Here is a 16,111-nt window from a genome sequence, read left to right on the forward strand (position 1 = left end):
TTATTCTTAATTACTGTTATAATATCAAAGGAAAAACCTGCAGAACAGTAGGTTATTGAACTAATATTAATTTTCACAGGCAAAAAAAAAGAAAAGGAAAAAAAAATTAAGTATAAAAACACAATTAAATCATATTGGAAATACTCATATGTAAAAACCTTCAGAAAGGTCTCTCAGTTTGGTTCACTAGGCTACACAATCGTGGGGAAGACTGCTGATCTGACAGTTGTCCAGAAGACAATCATTGACACCCTTCACAAGGAGGGAAGGCCACAAACATTCATTGCCAAAGAAGCTGGCTGTTCACAGAGTGCTGTATCCAAACATGTTAACAGAAAGGTGAGTGGAAGGAAAAAGTGTGAAAGAAAAAGATGCACAACCAACCTAAAGAACCGCAGCCTTGAGAGGCTTGTCAAGCAAAATCGATTCAAGAATTTGGGTGAACTTCACAAGGAATGGACTGAGGCTGGGGTCAAGGTATTAAGAGCCACCACACATGACAAGGAATTTGGCTACAGTTGTTGTATCCCTCTTATTAAGCCACTCCTGAACCACAGACAACGTCAGAGTCATCTTATCTGGGCTAAGGAGAAGAAGAAACGGACTGTTGCCCAGTGGTCAAAAGTCATCTTTTCAGATGAGAGCAAGTTTTGTATTTCATTTGGAAACCAAAGGTCCTAGAGTCTGGAAGACGGGTGGAGAAGCTCATAGCCCAAGTTGCTTAAAGTCCAGTGTTAAGTTTCCACAGTCTGTGATGATTTGAGGTGCAATGACATCTGCTGGTGTTGGTCCACTATGTTTTTTTAAAAAACCAAAGTCACTGCACCCGTTTACCAATTTTTTTTTAGAGCACTTCATGCTTCCTTCTGCTGACCAGCTTTTTAAAGATGCTGATTTCATTTTCCAGCAGGATTTGGCACCTGCCCAGCACTGCCAAAAGCACAGTTGGTTAAATGACCATGGTGTTGGTGTGCTTGACTGGCCAGCAAACTCACCAGACCAGAACCTGAAGTATTGTCGAGAGGAAAATGAGAAAAAAAGAGACCAAAAAAATGCAGATGAGCTGAAGGCCACTGTCAAAGAAACCTGGGCTTCCATACCACCAGCAGTGCCACAGACTGATCACCTCCATGCCACGCCGAATTGAGGCAGCAATTAAAGCAAAATGAGCCCATACCAAATATTGAGTACATACACAGTAAATTACCATACTTTCCAGCAGGCCAATAATTCACTAAAAAATGTGTATGAAGTATTCTAATTTGTTGAGAGAGTAAATAGGTGGGTTTTTGTTGAATGTGAGCCAAACCATCACAATTAAAAGGAACAAAGACTTAAACTACTTCAATCTGTGTGCATTGAATTTATTTAATACAAGTTTCACAATTTGAGTTGAATTACTGAAATAAATGAATTTTTCCACAACATCCTAATTTATTGAGATGCACCTGTAAATGTACCATTTTGACAAGTGATCACAAACAACAATTACAAAGCAGTTATTTTACTTTGGAATAAAGTGTATTGATTAATTGTACATATTAAATGAATAGTTCATCCAAAAATGAAAATCCTGTCTTCATTAACTCAGGGGTCCCCAAACTTTTTTCTGAGCGGGCCACATAATTTTCTTTTCTTTAATGGGGGGCCGGGTCAGTTTATAAAAGAAAATTCCATGGGCTGGACTGACTACTTTTATTATTATTATTTTATTATGATTTTACCTGTATTTATTATACCTTTTAATGCTAGAATAGTTTATTTTTTATGCACCAGACAGACAAATGATCATTTCTTTTCAAAAGATATACAGGTGCTTCTCAATAAATTAGAATGTCATGGAAAAGTTCATTTATTTCAGTAATTCAACTCAAATTGTGAAACTTTTCTATTAAATTCATTTAGTGCACACAGAGTGAAGTAGTTTAAGTGTTTGGTTCTTTTAATTGGGATGATTTGGCTCACATTTAACAAAAATATATCATTGTTCAGAGGGCCGGTCCAAATGTGGGGGCGGGCCGCATTCGGCCCCCGGGCCTTAGTTTGGGGACCCCTGATTTAACTGATGACAGAATTTTCCTTTTTGGGTGAACTATCATATGTGAGCCTGGACAACAAAACTATAAGGGTCTTTTTTTGAATTCATCAGAGATCATCTGAAGCTAAACAAGTACATTTTTTTCACTAATATATGGTTTGTTTATATTTGGCTGAGATACAGCTATTTGAAAATATGGAATCTGAGGGTGCAAAAAAAGTTTTGATATATTTACAGTAGGAAATTTACAAAATATCTTCATGAAACATGATCTTTACTTAATATAATGATTTTTTAGCTTAAAAGAAAAATCTATTATTTTGACCCACACAATGTATTTTTGGCTATTGCTACAAATAAACCTGTGCGACTTAAGACTGGTTTTGTGGTCTAGGGTCACATATAACTATAAGTAATTAAAAATGATGAGTTTCATGTTAACTTCCCTGATTCAGTCTGGATCCAAATCAGCTGTAAAGTTTTATACTAAGATTTGTCAGCAGCACACCCACAGAGTTAATCTGAATTTAGTTTTGTAAGCTTTTATCAATTTCAACCTCCCAAAATAACCTGAATAGCCTTTATCTGTATAACGGTGTTTCACAAAGCTGCAGTAATCCCTCGTCTAATTTTAAGATCTGCTTGTACCTTGCTTAAAGCATTACTTCATCCAAAAATGAGCTTTAATCTATTTAGCGCAGCATTATGAAGAAATCTGATTGGCTACCGAAATGTGAGAGAGTAATCTCATTGGCCATTTTTTAAGAGAAGAGATTAACAACAAGAAAACAACTAAATGGGAAGAAATTTAACCAACATCCTAAAAAGCGCACAGTTCAGCCTGAACTAGTGAAAACGACAAATCCAGTAAATGATGTTCTCCAATGGAAAACCACAATGCAGAAGATCATTAATCATCAAATGTTATTTAGACTTTCAATCTATGTTAAACATAGCCACATAGTCTTTTTGTTAATAATCTCATGAGTCCAAGGTTGCAAGCTTTTGTGCCAAAGATGATGAACTTGTATATTCAAGTAGCAACAAGGTCTGTCTTGCACAACAGCCTGTTGGCTGCTAGCTAAAACTATGCATAAGAAGACTACAATGTCTTTATTCTGTTTGAAATAAGACTAACAAACCACACACAGTTCAGATGCTTCAAGGGTCACATTTGACTCTTTTATACTAGTTTTTGAGGAGGATTGGAAACCATGTTGTCATGCAAATGACCGGTAAACAAATAAAGAACATATACACTACATACTATTTACGTTACATTGGAAATGTCATGATCATATAACAATGTACACTTTCTCATACACACTTGCGTGACTCACCTGACTCAGCCATCTGCGGAGAGAAGGCATGTCCGAACCTGATCGTCACCTTCCCGTGTTCTCCCTCATCTCGTCTATATCTGTTTCCCTTACTTTACAGCGTGCTCACCTTTACTTTCCTCTACCTTCAAATGGTATAAGTGTGAGTCCCTCAAAGCATTCTCTGTTCTTTTCTGTCCCTCCCACTCTGCTTCTCTTAGCTGTTCCTCTGTTTTTCAGAACCTAGGGCTGATTCTAGCTCCGCCTGCCCTGCTGATTCAGAACAATGAAGTTCAGTCAGAGCACCGCACTGTGACATCCTTCTGGGAAGATCACCTTAAGTAACAGCAAAGTTACAATCTCTCATACTCTCCTCCTCCCTTCTTTTCTCCCTGGAATGGCTTTATCTGTGAAAACACTGTTTAATTGTGTGGAGGTTTGCTCACAGTAATGGAGATACTTAATGTGTTTATGGGTGAATCTCATGAAAACATCACATGAAATTAAATTCAAATGCATTCTGACTTTCAGGGCACCTTTTCACATCTCTGATTGCACTATTAGTGCATACCTCTCTGTCATGAACAACAAGCCATGGTTTTCTGTGCCCAGAAACACTTAAGACAGACAAACACATGGTCTGTTCTTACTCAGTAACACACATTCACTCACACAGAGGAAGTCAGGAGGGCTGGAACAGTGAGTAATCCAAAAATAAAGAGAAGTCAGTGCCCTTTCAGTTTGGCATGAACACAGAGGAGCAGAAAAACTCCTAACAAACAGCTCCTGTCCCTCAGTGGAGGAGTGAAAGTGGCAGGCAGCCTTGGTGAAAATCAGGTCATTATTAGCAAAACAAAGCACCAAGATCTGGGCTCATTCAACAACTTAAACCAGTTAAAGTGAACTGACGTTGAACCGCTTTTAACTACAAATACCGTTGATGAGTCACAAACAGTTTAAACATCTCTGTTGGCATAATCATTAAGAAAAATAGCTCGCCTCAGCACTTTGATGCAACACCAAACCCATTAACATCTAAACAAGGGAGGGGGAGAAAGAGATAGACCGAACACAAGGGAGTCTGGGAAGTGCCACACAGTTACAACCCAGCAAAAAAAAAAAACAGCTTTGACTTTATCCAGACACGCATACACACACCTATACACACAATGCTGGAAAACTTCAGGGACAAACAATCTAGACAAATGTCAAAGATACTTTAACATTCTTTTAAATCACTGTGTGCCATTTCACAAATATTTACATTAATGCATCTGTCATATTTCTCTGTGTTATAGACTTTAAAATCAACAGTGCGATAAAACAACATGAATATTCCGCACACATTTCCCATGAGCGCAAACCGCCCACACACCCACTCAAAAGACCGCTATCTCAAAGTTTAGGTTATTGAGGTCATCGAGTCACAGGAAGAAAGAGGACATACTGTAGTAGACGGTGATGTCATTTAATTGCCACAACCACCACTCAACTAAAACAGCGTAATTAGTCATATTATAAGATAAAATGCAAAGAACAGCCCATATATGGGTGGCTGGCATGCCATTTTAAGCACTGTCAACAATATCAATATCCTGCAATGTTACACTACCAGTTAAAAGATTTTAAGTTTTTTTCCTGCTCACCAAGCCTGCATTTATTTGATTCAAAGTACAGCAAAAACAGTACAATTTTGAATAGTTTTTACTATTTTAATTTTTTAAAGCTGAATTATCAGCATTATTACTCCAGTCAAATTATCCTTTAAAAATCATTCTAATATTCTGATTTACTGCCCAAAAACATTATTATTATTATTATTATTACTATGTTGAAAAAAAAATTCAGGTTTCTTTTCTTTTCAGCTTCACTTTCGATCAATTTAAAGCATCCTTGCTAAGTAAAACTATTCATTTCTTCCCCTCCCTATTGATAATAATAATAATAATAATAATAATAAATGTTTAAACAGCAGATAAGCATATTAGAATGATTTCTGAAGGATCGTGGGACACTGAAGACTGGAGTAATGATGCTAAAAATTTAGCTTTGATCACAGGATTAAATTACATTTTAAAATATGTTTACATAGAAAACAGTTATTTTAAATAGTATTTAAATGCAGGCTCAGAGAGCAGAAGAGACTTCTTTAAAAACCTTTAGTGTAAATGTTATATTTATCTTAAAGTATTTTTATTTTACATGCTATTTTATGACATCAAATTATTTTTAAAATTAACAAAATATTGGTATATCAAGTGTATATTAAAAAAATATATAAATTCAACAATATAATAAAAATAATTGTGTTTTTAAAACTCAGACTAGACTAACAATGTAAAAGTTTGTTTTTAATGTGAATAATTAAAAAAATATAATAATTATTAGAACAATTAAATTCTGCAAATAATACAATTTAGAATTTGATTTCAAATTAAAATACAATAATAAAAAATTAGAACAGTTTCATTAAAACTCCAAATAGACTAAGTCTCGATTCACTTAACTGTCAATGAAACGATTCAAAACTGATTCACTCAATAATTTTACTGTTTTGTTTATATAAACTGTATTTAATTATTGGCAATGCTAAATGTATCTGATCAAATATGTGACCCTGGACCACAACAAGTCATAAGTAGCACAGGTATATGTGACCTTGGACCACAAAACCAGTCTTAAGTCGCTGGGGTATATTTGTAGCAATAGCCAAAAATACATTGCATGGTTCAAAATTTTAGATTTTTCTTTTATGCCAAAAATCATTAGGAAATTAAGTAAAGATCATGTTCCATGAAGATTTTTTGTAAAATTCCTACTGTAAATATATCAAAATGATTAGTAAAATGCATTGTTAAGAACTTAATTTGGACAACTTTAAAGGTGATTTTCTCAGTATTTCTTTTTTTTTTTTGCACCCTCAGATTCCAGATTTTCAAATAGACGTATCTCGGCCAAATATTGTCCTATCCTAACAAACCATACATCAAAAGAAAGCTTATTTATTGAGCTTTCATATGATGTATACATCTCAGTTTTGTAAAATGTAACCGTATGACTGGTTTTGTGGTCCAGGGTCACATATTTTTAGCATTAGCCAAAAATACATTGAATAGGTCAAAATTATACATTTTCTTTTTATGCCAAAAATCATTAGGATGTTCCATGAAGATATTTAGTAAATTTTCATACTGTAAATATATCAAAACTTAAGTTTTGATTAGTAATATGCATTGCTAAAAACTTGCTAAAAAGGCAATTTTCTCAATATTTAGATATTTTTTTGCACCCTCAGATTCCTATCCCAACAAACCATACATCAATGGAAAGCTTATTTATTCAGCTTATGACTGGTTTTGGGGTCCAGGGTCATATACAGTATGTATAATCTAAATATTGTTCATAAATATATTATTTTATAATTTTTTATCTGTATATTTTTTTAGCTATATCACACACAGACTTACTATCAAACCACAATACAAACCACACACGCAAAATTGCAGGTTTTTAAATTCAGTGTTAAAAATGTATATTATACATACAGGTTGCGGAACTGTTCAAAAGAAGGAGGGAGTACCAATCACATGAGGTGGAACTGAGTGTGTGACATGTGACTATGACACACACCTAGAAATGAGGTGCTCCATTTACTAAAGAACCTGAGGCAGCACTTTGAAAACACTACAGGAAAACCTGATGGAACTACTGAACTGAGCAAAACACAATGTTATAGAAGCCAGACAATCAGATGACCATTACAATATTGAACAGAATATGACACGCTAGGAGAAAATGACTAATTATATTTATCGCCCTCTTTCATTCATGAGCAAAAACAGCTTTTTATAGTCGATGTAAATGATTGACATGGCTCATGCACACTTCCCCATCTTGTTCTTGGCGTTCCTTCCTCTCACAGCACATCTGACACTCCATCAATCTTACTCTACAATAGTCTATGAACAGACTGCTATTTGAATGAGCACACTTACTGCACTGAACAAACTTCACCACCCATTTGCTCTCAACACTGATACATTATGTTGAATTCACTACATATAAAGCACTTCTTTAAACCATCTCAACTCGAAAAATCATCTCTTTCTACAAACAGATAAATGAACGTTTAACAGCTGTTACAGTTGACTGAATTATCAATATTAAAACCGCCATATACAGTTTTTATTTACATAGATTATTTTAGACTAGTATTAAGCCAATCTTAATCAACAATAACACTTTTTAATCACATTAGAATTCTTATTTTATTAGCAAACTGACAGACTGGATCCGTCTCAAAACATAGTGAGCTGCCTACCTAGTCAGCATCGTGATGCCCTTCAGCGCGTTATGAACATTAGAATCAATGCCCAGAAACGCAGTCTAGACAGGCAGCTCGGTAAGTTTTGGAACTAGAAATACTTAGACAACTTTACAAAGAAAGTGAATTTATCTACATACACTTTATATTAACCACTCGTTGTTCGCTCTTCACGAGTGGGAAAAAGAAACAATTTAATGAAATTAAAACGGTATTAATTATTTTTCAGTGGGCTAGTGTTCACTAAACTCTCATTGGTGGCTAACCGACTAGCTAACCATGCTAATACACATAACATTACACTTTCCAATTAAACAAGTTCCAAACAAACTTTGTAAAGGTACTCACGGTTTCCTGCTCGCTTTTCACATCCCTCCGGAGTAAATGAAAGATGTGAAAGCGCGCTTTCATCGCTTCAGCCATCCAGATCTCATGGAGAAAGTGAAACTACTGGGAGTTTGTAGTGTGTGTAGCCGTTTGAACGGCGCTCAGTGGGATGTGACGGTAACATTCACATGATGGGAGAAAATTACACTGGGGTCTCAGATCATATCACATCCACAGGGATACAGAAACTTTTTCCCGGGCTGTCTATTGATAATCTTGTGTTTGCTGGAAAGTGTTAAATTGTAAGCTTAAACTTACAATTACTTACAATATGTTTAGTTTAGATCATTTGGAAGGGGAGTTGCAATAATGTAGTTGCAATATAAATAAAATCCAATTTAGTTAAGTTTAGACTAGGGTTAAAATTTATGAGTAATAATATTAATCGTTTGTTGGCTGAAATAATTATGTACGCTCCATGCGTTAGATTTTCCAAGTTCAGGATTTGACCACCACCTGGTGGCAGATAGGGTTGTATACAATCCTGTAAAGTTGGATACATTTAAAGCATTTTCTATTTCTAAAATTATTTTTCATTACAAATTACAGACTGTATACGTGTGCATTTTTCTATTTAATCATTTATTTTTTTATTACAAATTTTGAATTATAAGAAAGTAATGTAAACTGATAGACTGTAGAAAATAGCATTTTTTCATTGCAAATTATAGGCCTAACATTTTATTTATTAAACCAACATTTTAGAATATCTTAGTATTTATGTCGTTTGTTTTAATGACAAGCGCACTCATGACAATCATATTATATAATTTAAGAATGACTCAAAGAGCGTCCTGTGCATTGTTTTCAACAAACAAGTGGAACAAAAGTGACTCTCTAAAATTCCAAACTAAATTAAATATATTCAGTGAGACATGTTATTTATATTATTAATATATTTAAACAACTGTTCTTCTATCCCATGGCAGGTTTTTGTGGCATATTTTTTACATTATCTCCCACTATCTCTTACTATCTCTGTCCTACTTAAACTGATCAGGTCCCTTGACACTGTAACGGATATCTATCTAATGTTTTTCCCTTACTAGAAACAGCAAACACATTTCCCTCCTGTTATGTAAAGTCAGTAAACCCAGTAACTTTTGCACAAGAGTGCAGAATTTAGTAGGGACACTCTACGAATATCCAATGAATACAGAGTTCGCCCTAGCAAAAATGTTGATATTCATTGAGACATGTTATTTTACATAATTCAATCTTGTTTTTGTTTTTTTTCTTTACAACTGTACTGTCTTCAGTGTGTCTTCTTGTTTAACCTGAGGCAAGTTTTTCTGGCCTATTCATTTTATTCTACAAATATTTCTCAGTTGCTCAATTTGCATTACTACAAACTCATTTTTGGGGGCCAAAAATTCACTGTATCTATTTTCTAAATATATGGTATTGATATTATTGTGAACAATTCATCCATTCATTCTTTAAACATTTTTTACCTCTGAATTTTTTATCAAAATGTTATGACCCAATTATGTGGTGAAACAGGTTTCTCTTTGGTCATGTATACTGGATTTCTCTAATCATTAAAGATATAAATCACCCAAAAATTATATGTCATTCCAAACCTGTAAGACCTTCATTCATCTTCGGAAAACAAATTAAAGGGTTAGTTCACCCAAAAATTAAAATTAGCCCATGATTTACTCACCCTTCAAGCATCCTAGTTGTATTTGACTACCTTCTTTCAGATGAATCCAATTGAATCATAATACGTCGGCACTTCATTGGACTTGTTTTGGACTGATGACAAGAAACACTCGCCTTTACATTGTAAAGCTGGAAGTGCCAGGATAATTAGGAGCCAAGCACTGAAGGTCCGCTCAGGAAGTCTATGGCAGCCCATAGAGCCACTTGCGGGAAAGTTGTGAAATTTGGCACTCTGATAGAGGACAGTCTCAACTTTAACCATAGCAAGTTTGGAGTCTCTAACTCAAACTCTCTAGCACCACCACTTGTCCAAATATTCACTCATGTTTATGCTAATAACTTTTAAACCAAAAGACACAGAAGGAAAAAAAATCCTCTGATTCCTTGGCTCATGCTGAGTCGAATGGACAAAATTCAAAAAATCGTAAGGTTCTGTTTTTTCGCTATTTTTATTGTTCATAAAATCTACTTTTTTATGCAAAAATGAATGTAAGGCTATATCTCCGAAATGGTGTGGTGTATTGAGATCAAACTTGACCTGAAAGCATGACCTGAGACTACCTGCAGTGTTTCGGTGATGTGCCACCTAGTGGTCAGGAAATATGAAAAATGCATATGTTTGCTTATAACTTCTGAATGGTTTGTCAGCCAGTTTGGGTGTCGGCCATTTTGAATTTTGTAGTAAAATGCTATATTTTACGAACGCATTGACGTATTGTTACGAAACTTGGTATGGGTCATCAGCATGATGCAGCAAGGTGTCAGGACTCGGGTTTGATCTTCCTCTTGTCTGTGTTTGTTTTTGTTTTGGGTTCCTCAATGTGCGTTTGCGCACAGCTGGTGTTTCCTAATCAGCATGATTGCTCGTTATCACACACCTGTTTTCTTGCACTGTTTGATTTTCTCTCCTATATCTACTCTGTTTTTGTCTTGCTTTTTGCCAGTGTGTTCTGTTATTTTGCCGCTGTTAAGTTTGTTTTTCTTTTCCTTTCAGTTATGATATTAAGTTATTTTTGTTTAACTTAACAGACTTTCTTTTTGTCTAGTTGTGTTGTGGTAATCTGTTTATCTTCAGAATCTGCTGATCTGGATAGTTTCAAGTTGCTGACCTACTGGACTGTTACTTGCATTGGAGTTTGGATTTTCCTGGGGTTCCATTCGCATTTTGGATTGCCTTGCTGTTATGACCTTCTGCCTGTTTGAAATGTGAGTTTTGGATTTTCTGGATTGATCTGTCTGCACCCAGCCCGATCTTCTTGACTGCTCGACTTTGTCTTTCGTTTTGTGGATTGGATTTGGCTACTGATGGACTGCCCCAAATCTCGATGTTACCTGTTTAATTATTCTCCTGTCTCCATGTCCAGAACTGGTTTGGAGCCATTTGGCTCATACTGTTATTGTATTTCAGTAAATTGAAGTTAAGCATTCTTTCTGCTTTTGGGTCCTTCCTTCCAGAGATCATTACAGAAGGAGCCTGAGAAGTTTCGAGCCAGTGCCAACTAGTGGTAAAATGAAATAGGCCAGGTTTTGCCTTATGGTTTGTGCAACATTGCATTTTAGCGCTTAAAAAACATTTTCTAAGTCGGCAGGGATAGCCGTTGCGCTCCGAGCATTCTGTGTTCGAATCCCGACTTGAGGACCTTTCCCGATCCCACCCCCTATCTCTCTCCCACTTTACTTCCTGTCACTTCTGATCTGTCCTATCACAATAAAGGCAAAAATGCCACAAAAAAAAAATTGCCAATATCTTAGAAGCCATTACTCAGATCGACACAAAACCATCGTAGGAAATTCGGACATAGCATGCCGGCTTAACACTACTGCCCAATTGCCAAAATTTTGATAGTAAGTGGCAAAAAAGGCAAACAAAGTCAGCTGTCTGTCATTTTTTTTCTCTTCTCATATATAAAAATGTCTATAACTCCAAAACAAAATGAGATATTTTCACCAAATTGACACACATAATAAATTTGTTGGGATTGTGTCTCTTGGTGGCGCTATAATTGAACAAAACATGAAATTGCCATTGACTACAATAGAGTATTATGATATAAAATGCTACTTTTTACGAATGCATTGGTGTACCATTATGAATCTTTGTGTGTACCATTGAGACCATGACCTGAAAGTACTCAAAAAGTTGAGACAGTGCCACCTTGTGATCAAAAGTTATAATGAAATTAAAAAAAATGCTAATAGCTTTCTGTGAATTTGGACTATTGTAATGAGACTATATTTTGAGAGGTATTAATAGACTCCTTGGGTCATGCTGAGAACAGTGATACCAATGTTGCCATAGTCAGGCAAACTTCCTGTCCGTCATTTTGATTTTCTTTAAAAACCTACTCCTCCCAGACCGTTGGTCCGATTTTCACCTAAATCGAATCATATCATCTTCAAACCATGCTGACAAAAAGTTATGGATTTTGTGTTGATAGACGCATACCACAGCAACGAATTTGAGGCATGATGCCAAAATGACACTGTTTCATTTTGGCATCATACATGACAATGTGTTGCTGTATCTCTGCAATGCTTTGGTATATTGACACCAAACTTTGTGTGTGCCATTGTCATCTCACATAGAACACAACACATTGATTTGATAACAACTGACACCTATTGGTCAAACATGATAAGCCAATAAATCATATTACTGCAGGTTGTATTTATGAGTCAGAAAGCTCTCGGGTTTCATTAAAATATCTTAATTTGTGTTCCAAAGATGAACGAAAGTCTTACGGGTTTGGAACGAAATGAGGGTGAATAATTTATGACAGAATATTACTTTTTGCCTGAACTATCCCTTTAAATGTGACTTGTTATTTTCACAGCTGTCACTCTGATATTACAGAGACATTCTGAACAACATGAAAGGCTACAAAGCTATGTGGTATATGCTAAGCTGTTGAGCCAAAGGCTGAAGCACAGCTGTGAGGTCTCAGTCTCACATGAAAGATTATCTTTGTTAGTATTATGGTTAAACTGGCCGATGAAAAGCTAACATGAAACCTGATAATTTATTGTTAAATAAAGAGGTCATTCGACTGTTGTTTTTCAGTTTAAAAAAAGAACATGAGGTGAGGTTGAGGGAACACCACTATGGTCTCTGACATCTCAGACATTCAGGTTTGCACGCGCACACTGATTTTGGAAAGCGAGTATACGAGTAACAGGTGGTCAAAAGACTGTGACCTAAACACCTGTCTATCTCTCTGCCTGTTTACCACGACAATAAAGAGTCCCCAGGAGTCCGTAGCCACATTGTGGCTGGCTCACTGACACAGGAAATGGTTACTATGACAACTTAGATCTACATCCTGCCTAAATGCAGGCTGATGAAGGAAGCTTCACGATTCGTATCTCAGACTCTCCATCATCACAAGTCAATATGCATGAAAATGTTATCCACTGTAATAAACCACAATGGTTTACTGCTACAATAAAGACATCCTTTTGTTCCCTTATTTTACAAAATAGTATTTCGATCTGAACTGGATTTGTGAAGCTGGAATCAAAGGTCAAAATGAGCGTTTTTCTCTCGTGAACCCACATTTATACACATAAACTGCTTTTTATAACCTTAACTTTACATGGAATTTGCACCCTTTCATTAACCTTGATGCTTAGTGGTGTTTGTTAAGGTAAGTATCACAATTGTTATTTTAAACTTTGGTGATTGATCAAACCGAGGAGATGTGAGCCATTACATTTCTAAGACCTGGAAATGATTAAATAATAAAAATTTTGTCATTTACTCACCCTCATGTTTTCCCAAACCTGTATGATTTCTGTTGAATATAAAGGATAATTTGAAAAATATGTGTTTTTCCATACAATGGATGTCTGTGAAAATGTTATTTGGTTCCCAATGTTCTTCAGAATATATTTTATTGAGTTCCACAGTAGAAAAGAAATCATAAAACCATGATGGTGAGTAAATGATGACGATATTTTTCTGTAATTCTTGGGTGAATTATCCCTTGAGACTAGAATGGCCCAATTAATAAGAAGCAACCTAGCAACACTATATAGCATTGTGGTGGAATGTTTTGCTGGGCACCACTTTTGTAAAATGAATTTATGGTTGTTTACTCTGATTGTCATTGTGCTGTTATGGTACTGTGTCTTATTTGCACAAACCTCATGCCCAGATGCACACACCCATAAGAAGGGAGGGTTGACATTTAGACATCTGAGCTTTCCCTCATCAAAAGAGATTCACTTCAAAGTCATATGAGATAATAACACCTATGGTAAATCTCTAACAGCCACAAACACAACAATCTCAAATCTAACAATGTATTATTATAGTGACACTGCTTGATTTGGAAATTTATTTTCTCCATAAAATAAAACTCTAAAAAAAAGGTGATCTTTTTTGTATCTCACAACTGTGACCCTGGACCACAAAACCAGTCATAAGGTTAATAGGTAAATAAATAAGCTTTCCATTGATGGTATGGATTGTTAGGGTAGGATGATATTTGGCTGAGATACAACTATTTGAAAATCTGGAATCTGAGGGTGCAAAAAAATCGAAGTATTGAGAAAATCACCTTGAAAGTTGCCCAAATTAAGTTCTTATCAAAAATTACTAATCAAAAATTAAGTTTAGATATATTTACGGTAATTTACAAAATATCTTCATGGAACATGATCTTTCTTTACTTAATATACTAATGATTTTTGGCATTAAAGAAAAATCGATAATTTTGACCCATACAATGTATTTTTGGCTATTGCTACAAATATACCCAGGCTACTTAAGACTGGTTTTGTGGTTCAGGGTCACAATTGTGAGGCTATATCTCACAATTTAGACTTTTTTCTCATAAATTCAAGTTTATACATTATGATTGCATATTGACATCTCACAGAATTCTGCATGTGCATGTGGTCAGGTCAGGTTATCTAAAATTTCTGGAAAAGATGTAAACTTACAAATAGAAAAAGAGTCAAAATTTTGAGATGTAGAAAAAACTTGCAACTCTGAGTTTATAACTCGCAACTGATCCTTAGCAAGGAGTTTGATTGACAGGTGGTCTGACCAATCATAATGCAGAATCTGCCATTTTTGTCCGACAAATAAACCAGACAGGAGAGTAGATTACCACTGATGGACATAAACTTGAATCTTTCCACGGTTTAAACAAGATTCCTTCTGATGTTCGTTTATGTTTATTTCGTGCTATAACTAGGTTCACGTGCCGGTTGGACTGAGTCAATACAACAATCTGTCATGACCCACTAAAGAGCCACAAAACGGTATTTATTGCTTGAATTTCTTAAAAAATGACATTATAAAGCTGACACTATGTTTCATACCTAAAGCAACCTGCTCTGTCTTGTCTCTTGGTGCGTTGTCAGATTTCTCTTTGCTTCGCACAGGCACTTTAACTACGTTTTAAGTACATATTGATCAATCACATGCTGCTAAACCAAAAAATGTCCCCTTACCTTCATCTGGTCCTGGCAGCGGAATACATAGCAGGCTGCTTTCTTCTCCTCTCTGAGCAGACAGCCAAAATAGCTGGGCTCTTGGCTGTTGTGAATGAGTTTGGTGATACGATGAGGCCTGTGATCAAACAGAACCATATGTTGCAATGGATCCCATGGCTTTCCCGGGCCTGCCGTGTCCAGAATGCAACACACTGAATTGGCTGAAATCTGCAGCACCACAGGGTGATCTCGAACCTTGCACCATCAAAGAAAAAAATTAATCTGTATCAGTATTGTTAATAATAAGTATCATAGTATTTTTCAAAATAGTACTTCATTGTACCCCTTAATTTAACTCTAATTCTTCTATTATTCTTCAGTAAAATATTTCATATGTACATTACTGTTTAAAAGTTTGGGGTCAGCATTATTTTTTTTAAAGAAATTAATACTTTTATTTAGAAAGGATGCATTAATTGGTCAAAACTGACAGTTGAGACATTTGTTATGTTTTCAATTTCAGATAAATGTTCTTTTGAACTTGCTAAGAATCCTAACGTATAACTTTTATACTTCTATATTTAAAGTACGAGTCAAAAGTAACAATTTTTTATGTTTTTAGCCAAGCCTGCATTTATTTGATCCAAAGTATTACAAAAACAGTAACATTTTGAAATATTTTACTATTTAAAACAACTGTTTTCTATTTGAATATATATATATATATATATATATATATATACACAATCCTTCAGAAATCATTCTAATATTCTGATTTGCTGCTCACAAATCATTTCTTATTATTATTATGTTGAAAAAAAGCTGAGTAGAATTTTTTCAGTTTTTTGATGAATAGAACATTAAGAAGAACAGCGTTTATCTGAAACTGTAACATTACAAATGTCTTTATCATCACTTTTGATCAATTTACAGCAT

General features: G+C 35.1%; 1 protein-coding gene across 4 annotated transcripts in view; it reads right to left on the reverse strand.

Annotated features, from left to right (window-relative positions):
• The window catches only part of tbc1d1 (TBC1 (tre-2/USP6, BUB2, cdc16) domain family, member 1), an 88,008-nt gene extending 72,582 nt beyond the window's left edge, over positions 1–15,426 (reverse strand). For 2 of the 4 annotated variants that reach the window (XM_073842827.1, XM_073842824.1), the window contains exon 1: positions 15,194–15,426. In XM_073842827.1, the coding sequence (XP_073698928.1) occupies positions 15,194–15,331 (138 nt within the window). In that variant the 5' untranslated portion in view covers positions 15,332–15,426. Of the gene's footprint in view, positions 1–3,378; positions 3,499–8,029; positions 8,161–15,193 lie in introns of those variants that run through there. The other 2 variants (XM_073842825.1, XM_073842826.1) reach the window with 2 other exon arrangements.
• Between the last annotated feature and the right edge of the window lie 685 nt (positions 15,427–16,111).

This window comes from Garra rufa, chromosome 6 (genome assembly GCF_049309525.1).
Source record: "Garra rufa chromosome 6, GarRuf1.0, whole genome shotgun sequence".
NCBI classification, from domain to species: Eukaryota; Metazoa; Chordata; class Actinopteri; order Cypriniformes; family Cyprinidae; genus Garra; species Garra rufa.